The sequence below is a fragment of the Saccopteryx leptura genome, chromosome 1, assembly GCF_036850995.1.
Source record: "Saccopteryx leptura isolate mSacLep1 chromosome 1, mSacLep1_pri_phased_curated, whole genome shotgun sequence".
Classification (NCBI taxonomy): Eukaryota; Metazoa; Chordata; class Mammalia; order Chiroptera; family Emballonuridae; genus Saccopteryx; species Saccopteryx leptura.
Window position 1 is genome coordinate 100,545,823 of NC_089503.1, and position 23,811 is coordinate 100,569,633.

A 23,811-nucleotide genomic window follows, 5' to 3' on the forward strand; every position below is an offset into this window, starting at 1 on the left:
ATCACTTTGTAAGGTACATAAGTGAAATCTCATTATGTTGCATACCCAAACCTACTCTAATGTATGTCAACTATACTTTAAAAAGAGCTTTACATTCCAGAAAAAAATTAGGCATGAGGCAAAAACAAACAGAAAAAAGAATGAGCTCTATTAGAGCCTGGGGATTATGCTAGCTAGGAATTGGGAAAGACCCTCTGTATAACAAAATTAGACAACTCAACTCACCTGTGCTACTAGTATATTCATGTAGCATGAGAAACATTTGCAGTACAGTAAAGCCTGAACAACATTCCTGAAAGGCCTTTGAAATATGTGGAAGCCTGTTTTGTAGGCTGCCTGGGCTGCTGCTTGGTCTAGAAGTATTTTTTAAAGAAGCTGTAAGAAAACACATCCTCCTTTATACATTAATGTGATGTGAAGGAATTCTGTATAAAAAGAATAGCATGGCTTTTAATAAAGACAACATAAACAGTGCTAGTTTATACAACTTGTTTAGTGGCAAAATGGATAAAAATGATTCTGTAGAAGTTTATAATCTTTTCTCTAATTGCTATTTCTTGAGTTAATCTGTAATTATTAAACCTCCATCATATGCAGAGCTCTCTTTTGTATGTTGTAAGAGACATAGTAGAAATAGCGATACTTCCAGTTTAAAACTTTCAGAATTAAAGCATATTTTGTGACCGTGTTTTGCAAAGAAATTGTGTTTTCTCAAAACCCTTAAGGAAAAAGGTTAATTTTTTTTTTCTTAAGTGAGAAGCAGGGAGGCGGAGAGACAGATTCCTGCATGCACCCCTATTGGGATCCACCTGTAAGCCCCTTGTGGGGCGATGCTCTGCCCATCTTTGGGCTTTGCTTTATTGCTTAGTAACCGAGCTTTTTAGTGCCCGAGGCTAGGCCATGGAGCCATGGAGCCATCCTTAGTGCCTAGGGCCAACCAACTCCAACTCACTCCAACTGAGGAGCAATGGCTGCAGAAGCGAAGGGGGGGGGGGGGAGAAGGGGGAAGGGGAAGGTTGGAGAAACAGAGAAGCAGATGGTTGCTTTTCCTGTGTGTCCTGACCGGAAATTGAACCCAGGACATACATATGCTGGGCCGACACTATCACTGAGCCAACTGGCCAGGGCCTAATTTCTTTTTAATAGACAAAAAAATATAGCATGATATCTATCTATCTTCTATCTATCTACCTACCTACCTACCTACCTATATGAATTTTCAGTAATGAGCAACTCCAAATAATTCTGTATCATGATTGCAGTGGTAGTTCCACAGATGTATACGTGTGATAAAATGACAGAAGTATTCACATATTGTAGCCATATCGGATTCCTGTTTTTGATACTGTTTGAGAAATATGTTTAAGATTTAACCATTGGCCTGACCAAGCGGTGGCACAGTGGATAGAGCGTCGGACTGGGATGCGGAGGACCCAGGTTCAAGACCCCGAGGTCGCCAGCTTGAGTGCAGGCTCATCTGGCTTGAGCAAAAGCTCACCAGCTTAGACCCAAGGTCGCTGGCTTGAGCAAGGGGTTACTTGGTCTGCTGAAGGCCCGCGGTCAAGGCACCTGTGAGAAAGCAATCAATGAACAACTAAGGTGTTGCAATGAAAAACTGATGATTGATGCTTCTCATCTCACTCCATTCCTGTCTGTCTGTCCCTGTCTATCCCTCTCTCTGACTCTCTCTCTCTCTCTGTCCCTGTTAAAAAAAAAAAAAGATTTAACCATTGAGGGAAACTGGGTGAAGGGTAAATGGGACCTCTTTGTATTAGATTTGACACTTCCTATGAATCTGCAATTATTTCAGAATAAAAGGTTTTAAAAAAGGATTATTTCTATGGCTGCTGTTTTGAAAGTAGATTGCAGGGGGCCAAGGGCAGAAACAGGGATACTAGTTAGTAATATTAAGAGGCTATTACAATAATCCAGGAGGAAGATAATGGCTCTTGGACTAGACTTGGGGGGGTACTGTAGTGGTGTGGAAATAGGGTTGACACATAATTGAAATCTGGACCTGTTTTCAAAGGTAAAGTTAATAAAATTTGCAGAAGGATTGAATGTGTGGTGTGGGAGAAGGAGTGATGGATGGCTGGAAGAATGACAAGAAACAGCCACACATAGAAGCCTGATGGGAGGTAGGTAGCTGGATTCTTGGTAAGGAAAACAAAATTACAAAGCCTCTCATCCAGTCAGTGGCATCTTGGGGCCAACAGGAGTTAGGGACTGAGATATTAGAGTGAGAGCACTCTAACCTGCTCCCGGTAGCCTAGTTATCTTGGCCTCACCAGGGCTCTTTTGGAAAGAAGTGATAAACAGGAATTTGTCTCAGTGGGTGTAGAAAGAAGAAATGATAGAACAGAGTAGAAAGCAAAGACTACTAGCTATGGTTGCTTGACTTCTGTCAGAGAGTTTTCATTTTAAGCTAGTTTTTTGGATTAGTTGTGACTTGAAGACTTAGCAGACAAATGGATACACTATGTGTTTATAGTGAAAAAGTGAGTTACAGTAACGTTGCCCCCACCACTCTCCCAGTAGTGGCATGCCTCTGACACTCCACAGAACTGGCTTGGGTGGTGAAGCAGGCCGTGTGTGTGTACTCTGCTCTCAGAGGATAGACTCCAAATATACCAAAAGTATCTCTTGAATCAGACTGGGACAAAATGGCAAGCAGTGAATTCTGAAGCAACTTTTATACATGCTGGGGCCCTAATACTTTTGAAACTTCAGAATTCATTTTCTCTACTTCTGATATCCTCATGAGATAGAGAAATCCCTTCGTGTCACCAGCTTCTTTTTACTTTGTGAGGAAGAAGAGATTAAAAAAAAGATTAAAGAAATCTAGTGTCAAGGGGCTTATGGTGACTGTAAAGTGAGAAAGAGAACTTAGACGCCTTACTTTTGATAAGAGCTTGAAACAGAATCGTTTTCTTTTAACTGAGGGTTACCTGATCCTTGTCGGAGATCAAATAGTTGGAGAAAATTGTGATAGAGAAAAGCTTTAAATTTGCCCGAGACATATAGTGGCAACTAAATAAGTAGTTAATTGAGAGTGCAAAAGAACTTACTGTGAGGGAGCGTGTTCGGCAGGTGTAGTTGGAGATTGTCTAGACCGGGGTGGGGGTGTAGGAATGCAGGAAGCTCGGGGCATGGCTGCAGGGGGGGAGGTGTTTGGGCCTGAGATGTGGGTGGTATCTTGCGCAGTGTTTAGGAGAGCTAGCTCACTGAGCTGCCTCTCAGAAGCAGAGCAACTCTTTAAGAGTTCCTTGCACCTGGGGTTTATCCTGATAAGATTCAGAATATATTTTTCTTTAAATATTGAGTGGTTCAGGAGTCAGTTTGTTTCACTTGCCTTTCTGAAATTACCCCAATATTTATTCAAAGGCTGGACGTTGTGTTAAGTCCAGTCTGGGCTATTGCTCTGGGTTTCTTTGTGGAAGAATATCACATCACATTTGAGCTTGAAGAATTTTTGCTTTCTGTCTATAAAGCACACATGAACATAAAGCAGCCACTTGTGTACAGGCAGCTGAAAGGCAGTTTTAGCAGGGACTAAAAACCACGGCAGGCGGCTGGCTTCCTGGCACACCCACAGGGCCCTGCAGGTTTATACTTAAAGCACACTAAGGGGATAGGCTTGGGTGGGGGTGGTAATGAGATGGGCAAAAACAAAAGTGGAGGCTAAAGTCAAAATGGCATCAAACCATTAAGATGGTCCTGTGTTTGGAAAAGAGTAATGCTCCCAAGGAGGAGAAAACTTGACCATCAAATACAATGGTAGGATGTTAGCAGGCAACATACATTTTAAAAAAGTGAAGTGTATATTTTCTTTATATTTAAAACTATAGGGATCTTTTAGGTAACTTTAGGAAAAATACTGTATAGTTTAAGCTGTTTGACCCACTGTACTATGATAAATATCATTTAACCAGAACCATATAAGAGTGACAAATGATGTACATAATAATCATCTTTTACAGAATCTTGAAGAACTTTATTATGATGTATTAACCAAATTCTTAAATGTCTCTGGATAGTGCTAAGTAGACCTTTAAAAAGATAGCTTTTTAAATGTCTTTAAAATGACATCATGTATGATAATTCTTAGTCACAGTGCAAGTTTATGCCCAGATACAGTATCCTTTCATTAACCATAGCATATAACAATTTATTTCTATTTGGCAGATCAAGAGGTAGGGATATTGATTTGTTCAAGGACAACCAGTGTGTCATTGTAGAGATAGAATTAGGTTACATTCTACCAGCTCCTGGCCTGTGTACAATTATGAGCTTTCTAATCATTTTAAGAAAACAAAGTACTTAGAAAATATAAAGAGGTTTTTTTTTTTTAAATAAGAGAAAATCACTTATTTTGGAAATTACTAAATTAATCATTCTGTTGTATTAAAGAAGCTCTTTGATGCGTTCTGGTAATTAGTATTTACTGCCAGATGAATGTCTCTTGGACATTTTAATTAATGGTTGGCTTGGCCAAATGAGCTTCTGATGGTAAACCTTCATAAGGGTTTATTTTTATGTTTCTCAAGAATAGCTGTCTCTTCAAAGCTCTTTAATTAGACAAAGTTTAGCAGCTAAAACATATTATTAGAATAATTAGGCCTTGAGTTAAGAGAAATGGGGAGTAGTTAAAGGAGCAAGTACTGTTAGAGAGGGGCCTTTTGAAATAAAATATAATGTTGCACATCTGATGGATGTCCAGTTCTTCAACAGCTAATAGTAAGTTACTATCCTTAGTTGAGGACTTTGTGTTGTTTAAAACTCATATGATGGGTCTCAGCAAAAGCCTAAACACACTCGAGTGTGAGCTCATTTAACACCACCTCTGAACTCCTATAGGAAGCCATATTCTGGTCCTCTTAGCTGCTGAGCTGAGGACTTTTGATATTCTTTCTTTACCAAATTGGTAACCTGGGCTGTAACAGGGATTTACGGGGGAAGTGCTTCAGAGATCTTGTGTGTGGATCATTGATAACTCTGACAATCAGAACAGGTTTTTTTAAGGGGTTTTCTTTTTTTGTGTGTGACAGAAATAGAGAGAGAGGGAGGGCCAGATAGGGACAGACAGGAAGGGAGAAAGATGAGAAGCACCAATTCTTCATTGTGGCTCCTTAGTTGTTCATCGATTGCTTTCTCCTATGTGCCTTGACTGGGGGGCTATAGCAGAGTGAGTGATCTCTTGCTCAAGCCAGCGACCTTGGGCTTAAGCTGGTGAGCCTTGCTCAAACCAGATGAGCCCATGCTAAAACCAGTGACCTCGGGTTTCAAACCTGGGTCCTGCACATCCCAGTCCAACGCTCTATCCACTGCGCCACCGCCTGGTCAGGCAAGGGGTTTTCTTAATAATTTAAAATTTTCTTATAATACATTGTTATTAAAAGTACTATATTTTTGATCTTCAAAATTTTATGTTCTTTGTGATCAGAATTTAGGTTAAATTACTTGAAAATATGCTATGTAGATAGTCATTGTGCCCCTCTTCTTCAAGGCCCCCTCCAATTTCTTGTCCTAAACTTTTAGTCTTAGCAGTCATCACTAGTACATATGTTTTTTCCCAAACTTTCTTTTTGTGATGAAGAAAAGATATACCTGACTGGTCCAATGGTGATTGAGATGGTACCAAAACAATGGAATACTGTTACTAAAACAGTTATTGATAAACAATATTACATTTATTTATAGTGTCTAATTTTTCACTTTTCCACTATCTTGGGATGCTTATGATGGCAAATGTGTCCCTTTCCCAGACACATCAGCTGGTTTAAGGATAGTGCTGATGAAACTTAGAAATTTCAAACACGTCAAATTGTATCATTGTTGACATTTCAAATTTCATGAGCTGTCATATCATATATATGTTATTAATTATATGAAGAACTGAGTTAAAGATAGGCTGTCATTGCTTCGATATAAAACTATTGTCACTATATGTCTGATAAGGGGTTAATAACCAAAATTTATGAAGAATTTGTAAAACTCACACCAGGAAGTTAAATAATCCAGTCAAAAAACGGGCAAAAGAAGTGATAGACACTTCTCCAAAGAGTACATACAGATGGCCAATAGGCAGATGAAAAATTTTCAACATCACTATCATTAGAGAAATGCAAATTAAAATTACAATGAGATATCACCTCACACCAGTCAGAATGGTGTCCATTAACAAAACAACACAGAATAAGTGCTGGCAAGGATGTGGAGAAAAGGGAACCATCCTGCACTGCTGGTGGGAATGCAGACTGGTGCAGCCACTGTGGAGAACAGTATGGAGTTTCCTCAAAAATTAAAAATGGAACTGCCTTTTGACCCAGCTATCCCACTTTTAGGAATATATCCTAAGAATACCAAATCACTGATTCAAAAGAAGAAATGCACCCCCATGTTTATGGCAGCTTTGTTTACAATAGCCAAGATCTGGAAACAGCCCAAGTGTCCGTCAGTGGACAAGTGGATTAAAAAGCAGTGGTACAGATACACCATGGAATACAATGTGACCATGAAAAAGAAGGAAATCTTACCTTTTGCGGCAACATGGATGGACCTGGAAACTATTATGCTAAGTGAAATAAGCCAGGCAGAGAAAGAAAAAGATCATATATCATATGACCTCACTCATTTGAGGAATCTAATGAACATTGTGAACTGAGGAGCGGAATAGAGGCAGAGGCGGGATCAAAGGGACCAGAGGGAAAGGGGATGAGAGGATGGGATCAAAGAAGGAAAAGAGATTGGTGAAATTATATATATATAACACAGCGTCATAGAGAGCAGGAAAGCAAATCCTGGAGGGAAGGGGGGAGGGCGTTGAAGGGGAGGGAGGCAAGGGGGATGTTGGAAACACGGGGGTGGCGGGATGTATTCAGTGGGACACTTGAATCTGTGTAAACAAAATCAATAAAGAAAACTTGTTACTATCAGGAAAAAAACTTACTGAATTTATGGTATTGAATATGGATCAATCATTTCATTTTTAAATACAGAAGATAAACTGATTTATAGTATTACAAAATTTATAACATTTTTTTTTTTGCTATATACCTTAGCAACATAACCAATGAATTAATTTCATTTAAAGTAGGAGACAGTTCATTTAGTTTTCTTATAATGTTATCTGTAAAAATTAGTAATATAGTTTTAAACCTATTTGGTAAGCACAGTAAACGCAGGTGTAAAGATGCAGGAGTATTATTATACATTACAGAGAAGAGATACCAATATATTTTATGTCAAATTGTAAAACTTTGAGAGAGCAGAAGAGATATTTAGCCTAAAGAGATATTAGCCTAAAGAGTCTGCTTTTTTTTTTTTGCATTTTTCTGAAACTGGAAACAGGGAGAGACAGTCAGACAGACTCCTGCATGCGCCCGACCGGGATCCACCCGGCACGCCCACCAGGGGCGACGCTCTGCCCACCAGGGGGCGATGCTCTGCCCATCCTGGGCGTCACCATGTTGCGACCAGAGCCACTCTAGCGCCTGAGGCAGAGGCCACAGAGCCATCCCCAGCGCCCGGGCCATTTTTGCTCCAATGGAGCCTAGGCTGCGGGAGGGGAAGAGAGAGACAGAGAGGAAAGCGCAGTGGAGGGGTGGAGAAGCAAATGGGCTCTTCTCCTGTGTGCCCTGGCCGGGAATTGAACCCGGGTCCTCCACACGCTAGGCTTACGCTCTACCGCTGAGCCAACCGGCCAGGGCCAAGAGTCTGCTTTTTGACTCACCCTGTAGCACAGGAAATTTGCTAATCTGTAGCACAGGAAATTTGCTGATACTTACCTTAAAGTGTATGTTTGCTGTGTGTGGAAACTTGTGCAATGGAGATACCAAAAGGAAGGTGTTCAGTGTTATGATTCTTGAAAAATACCATGATGTTCTCAGAACTCTTTTTTCTTGTGGTAGGGCAAGTTTATTCTTACGCATATGACAGGATTTGGATTTAAAATAGTTTGGGTACTAATTACTAATGAATTTTTAAAAAAGATTTTATTTATTGATTTTGTACGGGTGGGGCAGGGAACAAGAAGTGGTTACTTCACTCTAGCTGTTCATTGGTTGCTCACATATGTGCCATGACCAGGCATGCCCAGGGTATCAAACTGGCAACTTCAGCATTCCAGGTCAGTGCTCTATCCACTGCGCTACCACAGGCCAGGCCTAATGAATTTTTATAGATACAAGGCAGGACTGTGTGTTTTTTTCTATATTTATCTCACTTCTTTTAACCCATTCATTTGGTGGGCCCCCTTGCTACCTTTTGAAATTATACCAGTGCCTGAAATGAGAACTGACGATGTTCTTCTTCAACACAGACCACCTGGTGGCTCACGGTAGAATGGCAGAAAAGGAGGCCCGTCGGAAATTCAAACAGATCGTTGCAGCAGTCTTTTTCTGTCACTGTCGGAACATTGTTCATCGTGATCTAAAAGCTGAAAATTTGCTTCTGGACGCCAATCTGAATATCAAAATAGCAGGTGAGAGGCATGTTGAGGATGTGATATAAGAATAAAGAAGCTTTTCCATCAAGGGTCTTAAAGCAAAGGATTGTCTATTTCCATCTATTCAGAAAGTATTGTGAAAATAAAGGGGTTTTGTGTGTGTGGCTTGGAAACTGATAAGTTTTTAAAATACATTTATGTTATTTGCTAGGAGGAAAGAAGGAAAAGGGTGATATTTTAAAGTTCTATTATTTTAGTTTACAGGTTCCTTTTAAATAATAAGGCTGGTTTGCTCAGTGGATAGAGTGTCTGCCGGGAGTATGGACATCCTGGGTTCAAATTCCATTCAGGGCACACAGGAGAAGCAACCATCTGCTTCTCCACCCCTCTCTCTCCCTTCTCTCTCTCTTTCCCTCCCGCAGCCAGTGGCTCGGTTGATCTGAGCATCAGCCCCAGACGAGGGTTGCTGGGTGGATCTTGGTTGGGGCGCATGCGGGAATCTGTTTATCTCTCCTACTCTCACTTAAAAATGCTACTACTGCTGCTGCTGCTGCAGAATTTAAAATATAGAAAAAGTACTAAAAAAACTGCTAAAATTGTATACCCTCTCAGCTTCAGTTGAGAACATTGATTTGTCACTGCTAATGTAAACATGCTTGTTCTAAAAACTGCATTTTATGATAATTTAAGAAGAATAGATCTTATAGTAGTTTAAAGGTAATCCATCTCTGTTTCCTCAAATTTCATTCATTTGCTCAACTGGTAAAGCCTAAAAAGCACCTCTCACTGCCTCACGCTTCTTTAGTTTTAGTAAGCTCCCAGCATTTGCCAAACCAATACAAGCCTACCACCTGTTGATATTAGGAAGTGACTGCAGATAATACAAGAAACTAAAATATGAAAATAAACCATTTTTGTTTTTTCTGGTGGTTTTTAGTTTTGCATTGTATGTCCCCCATGTCCCAGATAAAAGGGAGGGAGTTTCATGTTGAATACTGAGGTATAACTAGAATGTAATTGCCTTGAACAGCCAAGGTGAAAAACAGTTCTAAAAATTTCCCTTCTTAATAGGTCAGATTTATACTATACTCTAGGTCAGGGGTCCCCAAACTACGGCCCGCGGGGCCGCATGCGGCCCCCTGAGGCCATTTATTCGCCCCCGCCGCACTTCCGGAAGGGGCACCTCTTTCATTGGTGGTCAGTGAGAGGAGCATAGTTCCCATTGAAATACTGGTCAGTTTGTTGATTTAAATTTACTTGTTCTTTATTTTAAATATTGTATTTGTTCCCTTTTTGTTTTTTTACTTTAAAATAAGATATGTGCAGTGTGCATAGGAATTTGTTCATAGATTTTTTTATAGTCCAGCCCTCCAATGGTCTGAGGGACAGTGAACTGGCCCCCTGTGTAAAAAGTTTGGGGACCCCTACTCTAGGTCCAAGTACCTGTGTGTACTCTTGCAGGTTGGTGATTCTTCTTTCTGACAGTGTCTTTTGTGTATATAAGTCTGTTCCCATTCCAGGCTCTATTCTACGCCTTTGGAACATCTCACTTTTTCTTTAAGTCAGGCTGATGGAAGCACTCTTGTCTAAAACTTTCACACAGTTCTAAGCTCTTTGAGTCCTGTACTTGTTCAGTGTATAGTAGGTAGGAATCGATGTTTTCTTTATCTTATATAAAGTCATGTTTTTCCTTTGCTCTTACGTCTGTTTGATATTCTCTTAAACTCTAGGTGCTCGCATTTCCTACAGAGATGGGTAGCTTGGAAAGGCCTGGCAATTTCAAACTTTTTTTGTAATTATTTGTTGTAATTTCCTATTGTTGCTATGCCAAATTACCACAAACTTCATGGCTTGAAACAACATAAATTTATTATCTTACAGTTCTGGAGGTCAGAAACCTGAAATGAATCTTAATGAGGCTAAAATCAAGGTACTGTTGGACTGGTTTGTTCTGGAGGCTCTGGAGAATCTATCGTCTTGCTTTTTCAGCTCTTAGAGGCCCCTGCATTCTTTGACTTTTGCTTCTTCCTCACATTACTCCATCTCTGGTTTCCAGGGTCACCTCTCCCACTCCTGATCTGGCCCTTCTACTTTTCTCCCTAAGGTCTCATGATTACATTGGGCCCACCTGAATAATCCTGGGCTGTCTCCCTGTCCCAGGGTCCTTGACCTAATCATATCTGCCGAAGTCCCTTTTACTACTTAGGTAACACGTTCATGTACAAGTTCCATGGATTAGGACATGGATGTCTTTTGGGGGACTATTTAGCCCTACTGCAGATGTTATCATAGGGTTCTTTGGATTATTGGTTAGAAGAAAGCCTTCACTTTATCCTACAATTTTATTCTACATCCAATGACCAAAGGTTAAATTTTTTTTTTAATTTTTACAAAGGCAGAGATAGACAGGGACAGACAGACAGGAACAGAGAGAGATGAGAAGCATCAATCATCAGTTGCGCGTTGCGACTTCTTAGTTGTTCATTGATTGCTTTCTCACATGTGCCTTGATGGCAGGCCTTCAGCAGACCGAGTAACCCCCTGCTAGAGCTAGCGACCTTGGGTCCAAGCTGGTGAGCTCTTTGCTCAAGCCAGATGAGCCCGCGCTCAAGCTGGCGACCTCGGGGTCTCGAACCTGGGTCCTTCCGCATCTCAGTCCGATGCTCTATCCACTGCGCCACCACCTGGTCAGGCAGGTTAAAATTTTTTTAATGCTTTCTTGGTCCTTGATTTTGAATGTAGAACCATTTTGACTTAGGTAGAGCAATTTATAACTTTTAGTTTTTGTGTTGATAAAGCAAATGTGAAAGCACTGATCAGTGGTAGCTGAACTTAGAAACTTTACTGACAAATATTTGGGTAAGGAGTTTTTTTGTGTGTATGTTTGTGTTTTCTTTTTCTTTTTCTTTTTTTTTTTTTTTTTTTTACAAAGACAGAGAATCAGAAAGAGGGATAGATAGGGACAGACAGACAGGAACGGAGAGAGATGAGAAGGATCAATCATCAGTTTTTCGTTGTAACACCTTAGTTCATTGATTGCTTTCTCATTTGTACCTTGACCATGGGCCTTCAGCAGATTGAGTAACGCCTTGCTCTAGTCAGTGACCTTGGGTCCAAGCTGGTGAGCTTTTACTCAAACTAGATGAGCCCGCACTCAAGCTGGCGACCTCGGGGTCTTGAACCTGGGTCCTCTGCGTCCCAGTCTGATGCTCTATCCACTGCATCACCTCCTGGTCAGGCAGGAGGTTTTAAAATGCTTTTCTTTGTTAGTAGTTGAAACAACCCATGCCGTCACAATAAGTTTCTGCCTGCTGATCTGTAATTACAGACTGCTGGGGGTGCTGGCAGCCAGCCTTGGACTCTCTGTGTTAACACATATACTTTGGCAATATTTTTAAATTCAGTAATCCAAAGTCTGTGTTTTTATTCTTTGTTTTGTTTTGTGCTCTGCTATAATATCTAGCATTGTCTTTCCTTATGCATTCTTTCCTACATGCCACCATTATTCAATTTTTAAATCATGGCCTGAACTTCCTTTCTTACACATAAATTAGAAAGAATTCCCATTGTCATCTGCCAAGTCTTCTTTGAACTTAATGAACCAGTGGGAGAAACACTTCTAATTGAAGGTGACTGCAGCATGACTAATTTTGGAGAGCTAGGGTGGATGGTCTGACAGGTTAAGGTCAGGTAAGTAATGTGATCAACTTTTATTCTGAAAGCTGTAAGTAGCTTTCAGATTCCTGATCTTTTCAGTGAGCTCACTGATGAATTATTATAAATCTCAGTAAGACGGCACTACTTACTACCTACGAAAGAAACACGAGAGAAAAATTTTTGTTTTGTTTAAAATATTACTAGTCTTACGCACCTCATTTTAAAAAAAATCATATATTTCATAGTGGCAAATTAATGTGGAATTAGTAAAAATTCCGATTAGGAAATTTAAGAAATTCGTGTCCTTATGTCAATATTTGCCTAACTGTCTGGTGAACAGGTCACACATCCTGCTCAAATGTAGAAGATGAGTAGGTGCTCTGGGGATGTCTCTGTTTACATTAATATAGTTTTTATATTTTGTATGAGTTAATGTGGCATTTTACATTTAATACTTGATTTTATAAAAAAATATCTAGCTATTATGAAAGCCCATGCTAGCGCTCTTCAAGAGAAAATATGTTTTCTGGGCATGAGAAGTAAGCTTCAGTCACAGATATTTAGGGTTCACTAGCATCCTGTGGCTTAAGAGGTTTTGTGCGTAAATTCTTATTTATGTATCTTTGTTCTATTGCTATTTCTGCAGAGAATTAAACCTAGGTAAATAACTTTCTCCTTTCTGGTTTTAGAATAAAATTATTTTTTCTTGATAGCAATAGCAAACCTGTCTTCTGTAGAATTATTTAAAAGATGTTTCTAGCATTAGTAATCCTGAATAAGCATTGATCATTTGCAGAATAAGAATTTTTGTTTCTGAAAGGCAAAGTTACCAAGTCTAGAACTAAAAATTTATAGTGGCTATCTGAAATCTTAACTGTTATTAACAGAGGTTCTTTGCTTAGGTGTTATGGAAGAGAAAAAGGAAGTAAGTATAAGATGTGACTCCTACTCTCCAAAATGTAGTTTATTTGGGCAGCAAATGCTTAGACGTTTGAGAAGTTAAATAACACTGAAGTTATGTTTTACATATGTAAAGTACTTTGCATTTTCACATATATTAAATTTTATCATATTTCATACATAATTATAGCTTATTCAGAAAACATTAGAGTTGTCAAAACATACACCTTTTACTTTGCAAAATTTTTGAAATTTTTTATAAAGAGCATGCATGTAAATTTATTTCATATAGAGTCCAACTCTGGGAAAAGAGCAGGATTCTTGGCCTCTAACTTTTACTTTTCATGCCTCAGATGTATGAGGATCCACAGAGGAGCAGATGGCACAACATGGCTCTGTGTGCTTGTAATCTGCATTCCTGGGGAGCATGTTCAACAGCTATCAAATTATGGTTTGCTACAAGGCACATGCTGATTCATTATCACATTAATTTTACAGTGTCATTACCACAGGAGTTCAGAGGACGAAGAGACCACTTCAATTGATAAAGTTCCATTAGCTGGTCAGTGCCTCAGGGACTATCGCTGTACCCTGGTGATTGTTTTAAAACTACTGCCTAGCATATACCCAGTTCCATAGTAGGTGCTCAGTAACTTCATTGATCCGAACCTTATCAGTGGTGATAAAGACATAAGCACCCTATTGACATAATGTTGGAGGTGAGTTTTAAAGGATTCTCTAAGACAGTGATTCTCAAACTTTTTGAAGTCGGGGCGCATTTAAAAATCCTACAAATAATTGTAGGCACACTATATACAAATTTCTGAGAAATATGTTATAATAATTAAGTCAAACATTAAAGAAAAAAAAGTCCAAGCGTGCTTTTATGGTAATTAAAATAAATATGACAAAAGTAAATTTATTCTGACATTAAAAAACATTTTTATGTTACATTTTTTGAGTTATGCTTTTTAGAATTTGTAAAAAAGGGGTTAAAAAATTAAAAAAAGACAAAAAAGTTATCTTTTTATATATAGAGATACATTTTTAGTAAGATTTAGTAAATTCAGCAGGTCCCGGCACGAATGTGTTGTTTTTTTCATTCTTGTATTTATGAGAAACATGAGCCTCATGTGTCCTAGCAATTTCTTCAATGTTTAGGCATATGTTTGAAAGGCAAACTCTCATTTCCTCGTTAATACATTGAAGAATTCCTCTCTTTTTATTCTTAATTGTGTTGAGTGTAGAAAACCCCCACCATACATATCATCTTAACTTTACACCAAACAAAGGATAGGAGAAACTTGCCTCCAGTCTTTCCGGGGAACATGGGGGTAGTGTAAACAATCCAGCACCACAGCTTAACAGCCTTTTGCAGCCTAATCAGGCAAGTGAGGTGGGGGGTTGGGTAGACTGTCAGCTTACAGCCAATTCCCCACACCTCTGTCTCCCAAAAATTTAAACTCCAAAAACCCTGTTGGCTTTTTGGTTCCCAACAGGTACATATTTTTCTGGAATACCATAGGGCGTACCTGGAAATCTTCTAGGGCGCACCGGTGCGCCCTGGCGCACACTTTTGAGAACCATTGCTCTAAGGTGTAGCTGTAGAGGAGGGAGAGTTCCAGTAGTAGTAGTCAGCCAGCAGATGTTAAAGAATTTGCTATGTGCAACCACTGATCTAGACACTGAGGACACAGCCACAGTTAAAATGGTACCTTGGAACTAACATTCTGATGGTGGGGTGAGATAGACAGTAAACACATAAACAAATAAGCTCTTATAAGGCTACAAAAATGATAAAATTGAGTCAAGTGATAGAAGGATTTGTGGGAGAGGTACTACTTTTAACCGGGACAGTCAGAGCCTTCTGAGAAGGAAGAGCACTGGAAAGGCCTGACAGATGGATTTAGTAGCATATTTGGTGTGGTCAGAAAAAGATTAGCACAGCTGGATATAATAAATGGGAAAGTGGAAGGAGATGGGACAAGAGAGCCGGCAAGGGCCAGTTTATGGGGGTCCTTTTTATGTGGTGAGGATTTGGGGTTTTATTTTGATTACCATGGGCAGGGAGCTGGAGAAGCCTGAGCAGCAGCAGAATGCATATGGCAGCATGTTTGCAGAGGAGGTTAAGCCGCGTGGCTGGAGAGGGGGCTTAACGAGGGAGTCATGCCTGAGAAGGTGGGAGAGGTATGTAGTGACACTGGATTGTGAAATTATTTGAATACGAGGCTTAATAAATCAGATACAGATGGATAAGAAAAAATGGTGGGCATAGCAGAAGGGAAGGACGGCGATAGGAAGATCAGGTAAAAGGCTGTGAAGTGGTAAAACCCCACATCAGAGTGCAATATTAGGCATGAGGAGGAAGGAAAGGGCAAGGAGAGAGAAGGACTTCTAGTTAGAGAAGCAATAGAGAAGTCAGATTTTTAAAAATTTTTTATTTTTTTTATTGATTTTAATTTATTGTGTTTACATAGATTCTAGTGTTGCCCCGAATGCATCCCCCCTCCCATATTCCCCTCAACATCTCCTTTGCCCTCCTCCCTATAGCACCCTCCCCCCTTACCTTCAGCTTTATCCCATCCTATCATCCTCCTTCCCTCTGTCCTCTTTTCCTCTGATCTCTTTGATCTCTCCTCTGTCTTAATTCTGTTCCTCAGTTCACATTCTTCATTGGATTCCTCAAATGAGTGAGGTCATATGATATATTTCTTTCTCTGCCTGGCTTATTTCACTCAACATAATAATTTCCAGGTCCATCCATGTTGTTGCAAAAGGTAAGATTTCCTTCTTTTTCATAGCCCCGTAGTATTCCATTGTATATATGTACCATAGCTTTTTAATTCACTCGTCTACTGATGGACACTTGGGCTGTTTCCAGATCTTTGCTATTGTGAACAATGCTGCCATAAACATGGGGGTGCATTTCTCCTTTTGAAACAGTGCTATGGTGTTCTTGGGGTATATTCCTAAAAATGGGATAGCTGGGTCAAAAGGCAGTTCGATTTTTAATTTTTTGAGGAATTTCCATACTGTTTCCATAGTGGCTGCACCAGTCTGCATTCCCACCAGCAGTGCAGGAGGGTTCCCTTTTCTCCACATCCTTGCCAGCACTTATTCTGTGTTGTTTTGTTAATGAGCGCCATTCTGACTGGTGTGAGGTGATATCTCCAGATTTATTTTACTTGATGAAATATTAAGCTATATAAGAAAAATGGTAGTGTCTTATTTTAAATTGTTGATGCCCTGCTATTTGAAAGTAATTTTAATTCTTATCCTCAGTAGAGAAATTCCTATATTGAAAAAAAGATTGCTCAAGAGAAAACTTAAATGTAGTTGGCTTACTCCCTGAAGCAAAGTTATTTGAAATACTAAGATGTTATGAGAATGTTTTGAAAATTGTGGAAACTTTTGTTTTTCAACTTAAGGAAGTTGGAAACTTTTCTCTTTAAATGTCGGCTCCCAGAATGGTCTCCATGAGCTAGTTTCCACTCCAGTGTTATTGTTTTAGTTGGCAGTCAGTAGACAGCAAAGATCTGAACTACAACTACAGTGAAGCCAATATTTTGGAAAGAATTTCCAGAGTGCATATATTTAAGGTACTGTGGAAATTTTTGACCTTAATATGGTGAGATCTAGACTATTTCATTTTTTCAAAGTGAGAAACTAAAATATTTTGTAAGTCCATTGACCACCATATAAATATACTGAGATACACTTATAAAGGAAAAAATGGTTGAAAACTTTGTATTTCTGAGAACTCTTCCAAAGTGTGATAAGTGAGAATGTCCCTGACTGGTCATAGAAAGTAGTTATACAACATTCATATCAATCCCCCCCCTTTTTTTTTTGCAAAAGAAAACAGAGGGAGGGACAGATAGGGACAGGCGAGAAGGGAGAGAGATGAGAAGCATCAATCCGTTGTTGTAGCACCTTAGTTGTTCATTGATTGCTTTTTCATATGTGCCTTGATTAGGGGGGTGGGGGGCTACAGCAGAGTGAGTGACCCCTTGCTCAAGCCAGCGACCTTGGGCTCAAGCCAGTGACCTTGGGCTTCAAGCCAGTGACCATTGCGCTCAAGCCAGATGAACCCACGCTCAAGTTGGCGACCTTGGGTTTTTGAACCTGAGTCCTCTGCGTCCCAGGCCAATGCTCTATTCACTGCACCACGGCCTGGTCAGGTTCAATCCCAAATTTTATGTCACAATCCTGACACCATTTTCCCCCGACATCTTTCTTTTAGGTAACCAATATTCCTCTCTGGTTGACAGGCTAATAAATTGAGACCCACAGAGCTTTCCTGAGGGCCATGTGGCTTTCCTGTATTCAGGTCATAGTAGAGCCTTAGAATCATAATGCATCAACATGCATTCTCACCCTGAAATGTTATATGACTTTCAACTAGGAGGCACTAAGCACATTTAATGTATGTTGACCCCGGGGAAAATAAAATGTATAAAATTCATTCTTGAATTCTATTCTTAAGACTTGAGTTTTACAAATGAAAAATTAATGTACCTTACTTAATTCAATAGGCATTTCATAGTTGAATTATTTTGTATGAAAAAAATTTAAAGCTAGTATTCAAATGAGCAGATTTATTGTCATTCATGGTTCCAGGTTATAAGTGAGGTCTTATTCATTTTGAAAGATGGTTATACCTGCTAGGATAATTTTCTGTTTTAGGATCTTGCTTGCAGTAATAGCTGTGCTACTAATGCAGAAGGATTGCTTCCCAGACTTTCCCTCTACAGTTTCCCTGACACAGGGGATAGACTCACGGAGGACCGGGAAGGGGAGGTTCGATAACATAGTCTGGAATGGCTCACTTCAAACACATTTTTAATCACATTCTGTGTCTTTCAAATTCATGCACATTTGATGTTCTCTTCAATGTCATGTCTATTTTATTTGTTTAATATTAAAATTATTCAGTTTTATATAACGTAGAAAAAATGTGTTTCAAGAAGATGTATGTTATTTAGCCTGCAGTTTCACATAACTCTTGGCACACTGCAGCATTGTGCCTGAGGGTATATAAACATACATCAATTCGAAAGACTGGGATGAGGAATTTCTTCTTCCAACCGTAGGTTCCTCTTACACAAAATTCTCTATTACTTTTTCCCAACCTCAGGGATTTCCATGCCAGTCTGTATCATTACAGATCATTTATTTAGGAGGTAATGGGGGGGGGGCATTGACAATAGAAGAGGGAAGCAGGAGGCAGAAAAGAAGCCTTTTTGCTTCAAGGTCTTGGGGAAAAGAGAAGCTGGGGGAAGGAAGACTGAGCCCCAGGGCCCGTCTTCCACCCTGCGTGGGGAGAGGGTAGCTGGGCTGAGTGAGGAAGAGCTGGGTGGCATGTGTTTCGGACCTGCCAGAACATCTCAAAATTCCACATTGCTCCTTGTCTTTGGGACTGTCTTGGGCAAAGCATTTGATAAAATGTAGATAAGTGACGAGTGAAATAAAAAGCTTCATCTTAATCTACATATTATCTGGAACAAATAAAAATTAACCTACCAGAATCTTATTGAAGTTGCAAAAAATGACAGTTTTGAAAGATCTCGAGCAAGTATGGGGTAATGATTGTTGAACGAAATCAGATGCTGACTTACCTGTAGTTTCTATTTTAAGATTTTTCAAAGAACATTGATATTCTACTTATTTAGAGTGTTTTAATTTTATTAATGGATGTATAAAAATTACAAGAACTTTCATAAATATACCTAAGACTATATTTCCCCAGCTCTAATTTTCTTACAGAGTCTTATGGCTCCTCAGTTGTAAGTTGATGTTGAGGAGGAACTGACACATCATCTGGAGTAGTTTTTCACTCAGACTCTAGAAGTGTCTGTTGTGTTGTACACAGTGTGATAGAAACTGTTAAAATGTAGTAGTCGAAAGGGTGAGACTGATTTCTGAGTGTATCCAAAATTGCTTTTTTTCTTTTTTTGGATTTCAAGATATAATTGACATATAACATTATATTACTTTCAGGCATACGGTATAATGATTTGGTATTTGTATATATTGCAAAATGATTTTTTTAGGCAGGCCTTCTCTGGGTGACAGATTATTAGTAAGAATCCCCAGTAGTCCAGAATTTAGTTTTCATTTTTATAAATCCCAAGACTTACTTTTCAATTCTCTTAAAGTCTCAAGAGAAAAACTCAGCTAGTGGTAGGCAGAGATTCAAAACAAAAGGAGTTGCAAGATCCTGAGAAGTATTTCACTTAGTCTTTAGAAAACACCCTGATGTGTGTGGTCTTTGACTACTCCTTGCCCTGGCTGTACACAGACCACTCTTAATTGAACACCTTACATAATTTACAGTATCCTTTCTCAGCCAACGATTTCTAAACCCTTAGAGGTTGTCAGGAGATTGATGTGATAAAAAGTGATAACGACTCTGCTTGCCTTTCCTATTTTTTAGAAGCCAATAAACAAAGTAATGAATTTGGTCCCCAGCCTCCCTTGAATGGAGTAGTTTGAGACCTCTGAGTGTAAATCGCAAGGGGGTACCTGCTAGCAGAAAGTAATGAGCACGCTTAGCCCTCAGCCACCCTGGATGCTGCTCTATGGAAGTAGCTGGTTGCCATGAGAGTGTCAAGCAGCTTTTCAATATCTCTTGTTAAATTTTCATCATTAGTGGACCATTGGGCAACATAAAGCATAAGGAAAACTGATGTTAAAATTCAAGTTTATGAAGATAAAAGTGATAATTCTACAGTGCTTCAAAACAAATTTTACCATATTTATGAATTGTTTGTTTACATCAAGATGTTTCTAGGACTTCACCAAAATTTTATACATACATACATACATACATACATACATACATATAAAATCAGTTTGCTTTATTGGGAATAAAGACTGTATACATTCATAGAATAATATCTACAAAGTGTTAAACTTGCTTATCTATGCATCATTTAAAAACAAAACATGAAAAATAATTCAGATAAACATTTTTGGTTTTTAGATTTAAAATTGTAAGCATTCCAAATACCAGGTCATAAAAAGTTTTTGGCTATTTTGGATATTATAATCTTAATATATATGTGGCTTCCAAACTAAACATGACATATCAATTTTAAATTAATACCTTTCTGACATATTTTAAAGGAAAATGGGGAAAATGAATTTTTCTTAATATAACTTTTAAGTCAATCTTTAATATTATACTAATGTAAAATCTTAAAGTAGCTTTATTATAAATCATGCAAAAATAAAATTATTATTATTTTTTATGACAGAGACAGAGAGAGACAGAGAGAGGGACAGATAGGGGCAGACAGACAGGAAGGGAGAGAGATGAGGAGCATCAATTCCTCATTGAGGCACCTTAGCTGTTCATTGATTGCTTTCTCATACGTGCCTTGACCGGGGACTGACAGCAGACTGAGTGACCCCTTGCTCAAGCCAGTGACCCTGGGCTAATGCTGCTGAGCATTGCTCAAACCAGATGAGCCCACGCTCAAGCTGGCGACTTTGGGGCCTCAAACCTGGGTCCTCTGTTTTCCAGTCCGACGCTCTATCCACTGTGCCACTGCCTGGTCAGGCAAAATAAAATTACTTTTAAAATTTCTTTTTCAGGAGGTTAAGATAAACTGTTCCTCTGAAAGAAGGTTGTGAGTCAAAGGTGGAAATACAATGTTCCTGTACAATTAATGCAGGTTACAGTTTTTCCTTGGTAGAGAAATTCTCTGCTCTCTTGGTAGACTGTTTGAGGAAACTCCTCTTTTCTATTATATACCAATTGCTCCTGAACTTCCCCGAAACTCCTTTGATACTTATAATTATATAGTTAGATATGTGATTGTGTCGTGTGTGCCTCCCCTCTGGGGCTCATCTGCTCCGTGGGGGCAGGGACCATGTGTGTCTAGTTCACCTTGTGCTAAGAATGCATTAATTATCCCTCAAAAACTTGGGGAGTACCTGCTCCTATTATCATATTTATATGTTATCTTTTAAATGTATTACTTTTCAGTGTTTGCTCTCATTGGAGTTATGTTTATTCTATTAGCTTTAACCTAAGAGGATGTTTTCTTACCTGCTTTTAATTTCTTGGTGATACCTTAGAATTTCATATATGATCATCATACCTTCTTTATTCCAAATAGGCTTCTGCTCACTTTTTGGTAAGCAGACCATGTCTTAAGACCATAAGTCTTAATTTTTAATTTGGAAACTATTTTCATTATACATATATACCATATCTCCATTTGTTATCTCAGTTTCTATTGAGAATTTAAGGGGACTTTGATTTATCATTGTTGGTCAAATAAGTTTGTAAATATAATATATATGTATATATGTTTGCTCGCTTATAGTTTGCATTGGGTGTGGGGGACAGGCTGTAAGTGAGCAGGGTCGTTATAGCCTAAGGCTTAGTTTTAAGACTAAGCTTTTCCCCACATCCTTGACTGTTGCATGATAGGAGGTAGTGCACTCTCATGAGGAATCTCATTATGCCTCAGATAAGTGACTATGTATCAGAGACTTCCTTGTGTGTATATTGGATTAAAGGTTTTGATTTCTACACTATAAAATGGGACAGAGGAGCCCATGCTAGAGGAGAGCAGAAAAAGGCCACGTGGAGGAGAGGAGAAGCAGCCAAGATGGCGGAGTGCTGAAGCAGAGCCAGTTTGTGCAGAGTTTGTGTAGAGAGAAGGAGATGAGGAACAGAGCTGAATAAGGCTGGTGAAGTAAGAACCTTTGATTCTAGGAAATTTGGATAAGTCAGTGGCTTTGGGAGCCCTGAATGAAAAGGGAAGTGTTTTCCCACTGTATGTATTTCTTGCCCGCTGGGTGCAAGCTAGGATTAAAGCTAATGGCCCACCAGTTTTTGGCTCTGTTGTTTCATTACCGTCTGTCCGAATCAAATGTGAACCTGCATGGGCCAGGCGGCTGTGATGGTGGCCGTGGCTACTGGCTTTACAATCATGATCTAGGGGCACTTAAAATTTTTGCATAATATTGTTCCCTGTCAGTATCAAAAACTTACGTGATTGGATTTTTATTGTTCTAACTGATACAGTTTAGAATGATGACTATAATAGTATATATATTAATGTTTTCAAGGATTCCAATGATTTTATTTTTGCAGGTGTTACAGAAAATGTGTCATTACAACCCTTTCCCTATACATCTACTCAACAGTGAATTTGATGAAAAGATCCTGTGTTGGGGAGAACTTTTTGTTTTTTTGTGAGAAGGGTTGGAGTAATGCTATCTATATATAACAGAGTGGAGGGGATTGATTTATTACCTAATTTTAAAATAGCTGAGCTTAATGATCTTAACTGCTAAAGTATTTTAAAGCTTTGGAAGAAAGTATATCATTTGTTGAAAATGCCAGTGTGGTGCTGGTCCAGCATTTTCATTTTTAAACTCATTTTTCACAGATAGTGATCACACTACATAGAGATACAGTGCTAAGGGGTGGGAGAGGGTCAGGAGATTGCTAAGATTAAGTGACAGATATGGAGCCGGGTATATGGTATATGCAGCAGCTGCAACAAAATAGTTTGATACTTCTCCACATACCTTTCCAGAAATGTAAATACATTCTTTCAATCCCTTGAATAATGCTCTCTCTCTTCCTCCAGTCTGACTTCCCCTGGTTTCTTAAAACTGTGAATCAGTAACTTTTGACATTACACTACTTCTCTATTAGCTCTTAGTCAGGAAGTTCAGCCAGGGGTTGCAATGATTGCTAAACACTGAGGACTTCCCAAGACCCATTTTTAAAGAGTTAACTAATACAGTGACTTCTGAGAACCTTGTTCTTCATCACCAGTGTTAATTCTGAATCCTCAGAGTAGACTCTTGTTTTGTTCAATTCCAAATAAAGCTGTTGGGTTACATGATTTCTAGACTAGTAATATTGCACAGGAAAAGGAAGAATTGTTCCTTATCTGTGTCATGTTCTATTTTAACAATCTCTATAATAGTTTAAATCCTATTTATATAGTGTTCTTACTTGAATGTTGATCTTTGAGTTATTTCTAGCAAGAACACCTGACAGCTTGTCCCCCCATACTCCTCCCCAGATCCACTGAGAAGTTAATCAAGGGCTAAAATTATTTCTGTTTGGTTTTTGTCTCAATTGCAAGTGCAATATTGAGATTATGAGTCTTCAGAAGTTTTCAGGTTGTAAACTATGAAAGATGCTGTCACAGTGTTTTCTAGTGAGATTGTTTATTTAAGATTAACTATTTCCCCACTTCGCTTTTTTCCTTTGCCTTCTACTTCCAAGCTGTTTACGTGTAACAACAATGAAGTGAAGCACAGATTACTCTTGGAGGGATTGACCATCAATTGTTATCTGTACCATATTACCTTAACAGAGACTATAAACATTGGAACTGGCTTCAGGCTGTGCCTAATGTTTCCATTTGTTTTGTATTACTCTTTGGTCAAGCCAAAAAAAAAGTCAAGGGTATCTCTCTGAAGTGGTGGACCAAATAAAAAAATTTCCTGTCGCCATTATACTGATTAAATCAGTGCCACCCATTCTTCCCTCTTTCCTGTGACCACATACACATTCCCAGTTGATGATATACATATTTTCAAGGATACCATAGTACTACTCTGTATAGCCCCAGGCTCCTGATCTTGCCTAGAACAAAGAATTTTAAGTCTCAGAATTGATAGTAAAGCTCTGGTATTTAACCCATCCTAGAAGAAAGACATGTGGCTCAAATTAGAGTCTGCTGCTTGATATTAAGAGAAAGAGATATAAGATACCATTTCAGCCTGCAGACAAATGCTAACCGACCAACCAGAGTAGTGGGGGTTCG

General features: G+C 39.0%; 1 protein-coding gene across 7 annotated transcripts in view; it reads left to right on the forward strand.

Moving 5' to 3' along the window:
• The window catches only part of SIK3 (SIK family kinase 3), a 240,174-nt gene that overhangs the window by 139,909 nt on the left and 76,454 nt on the right, over nucleotides 1–23,811 (forward strand). For all 7 annotated transcript variants that reach the window (XM_066372623.1, XM_066372640.1, XM_066372635.1 and 4 more), the window contains exon 4: nucleotides 8,321–8,482. In XM_066372623.1, coding sequence (XP_066228720.1) covers nucleotides 8,321–8,482 — 162 coding nt within the window. The remainder of the gene's footprint in view (nucleotides 1–8,320; nucleotides 8,483–23,811) is intronic.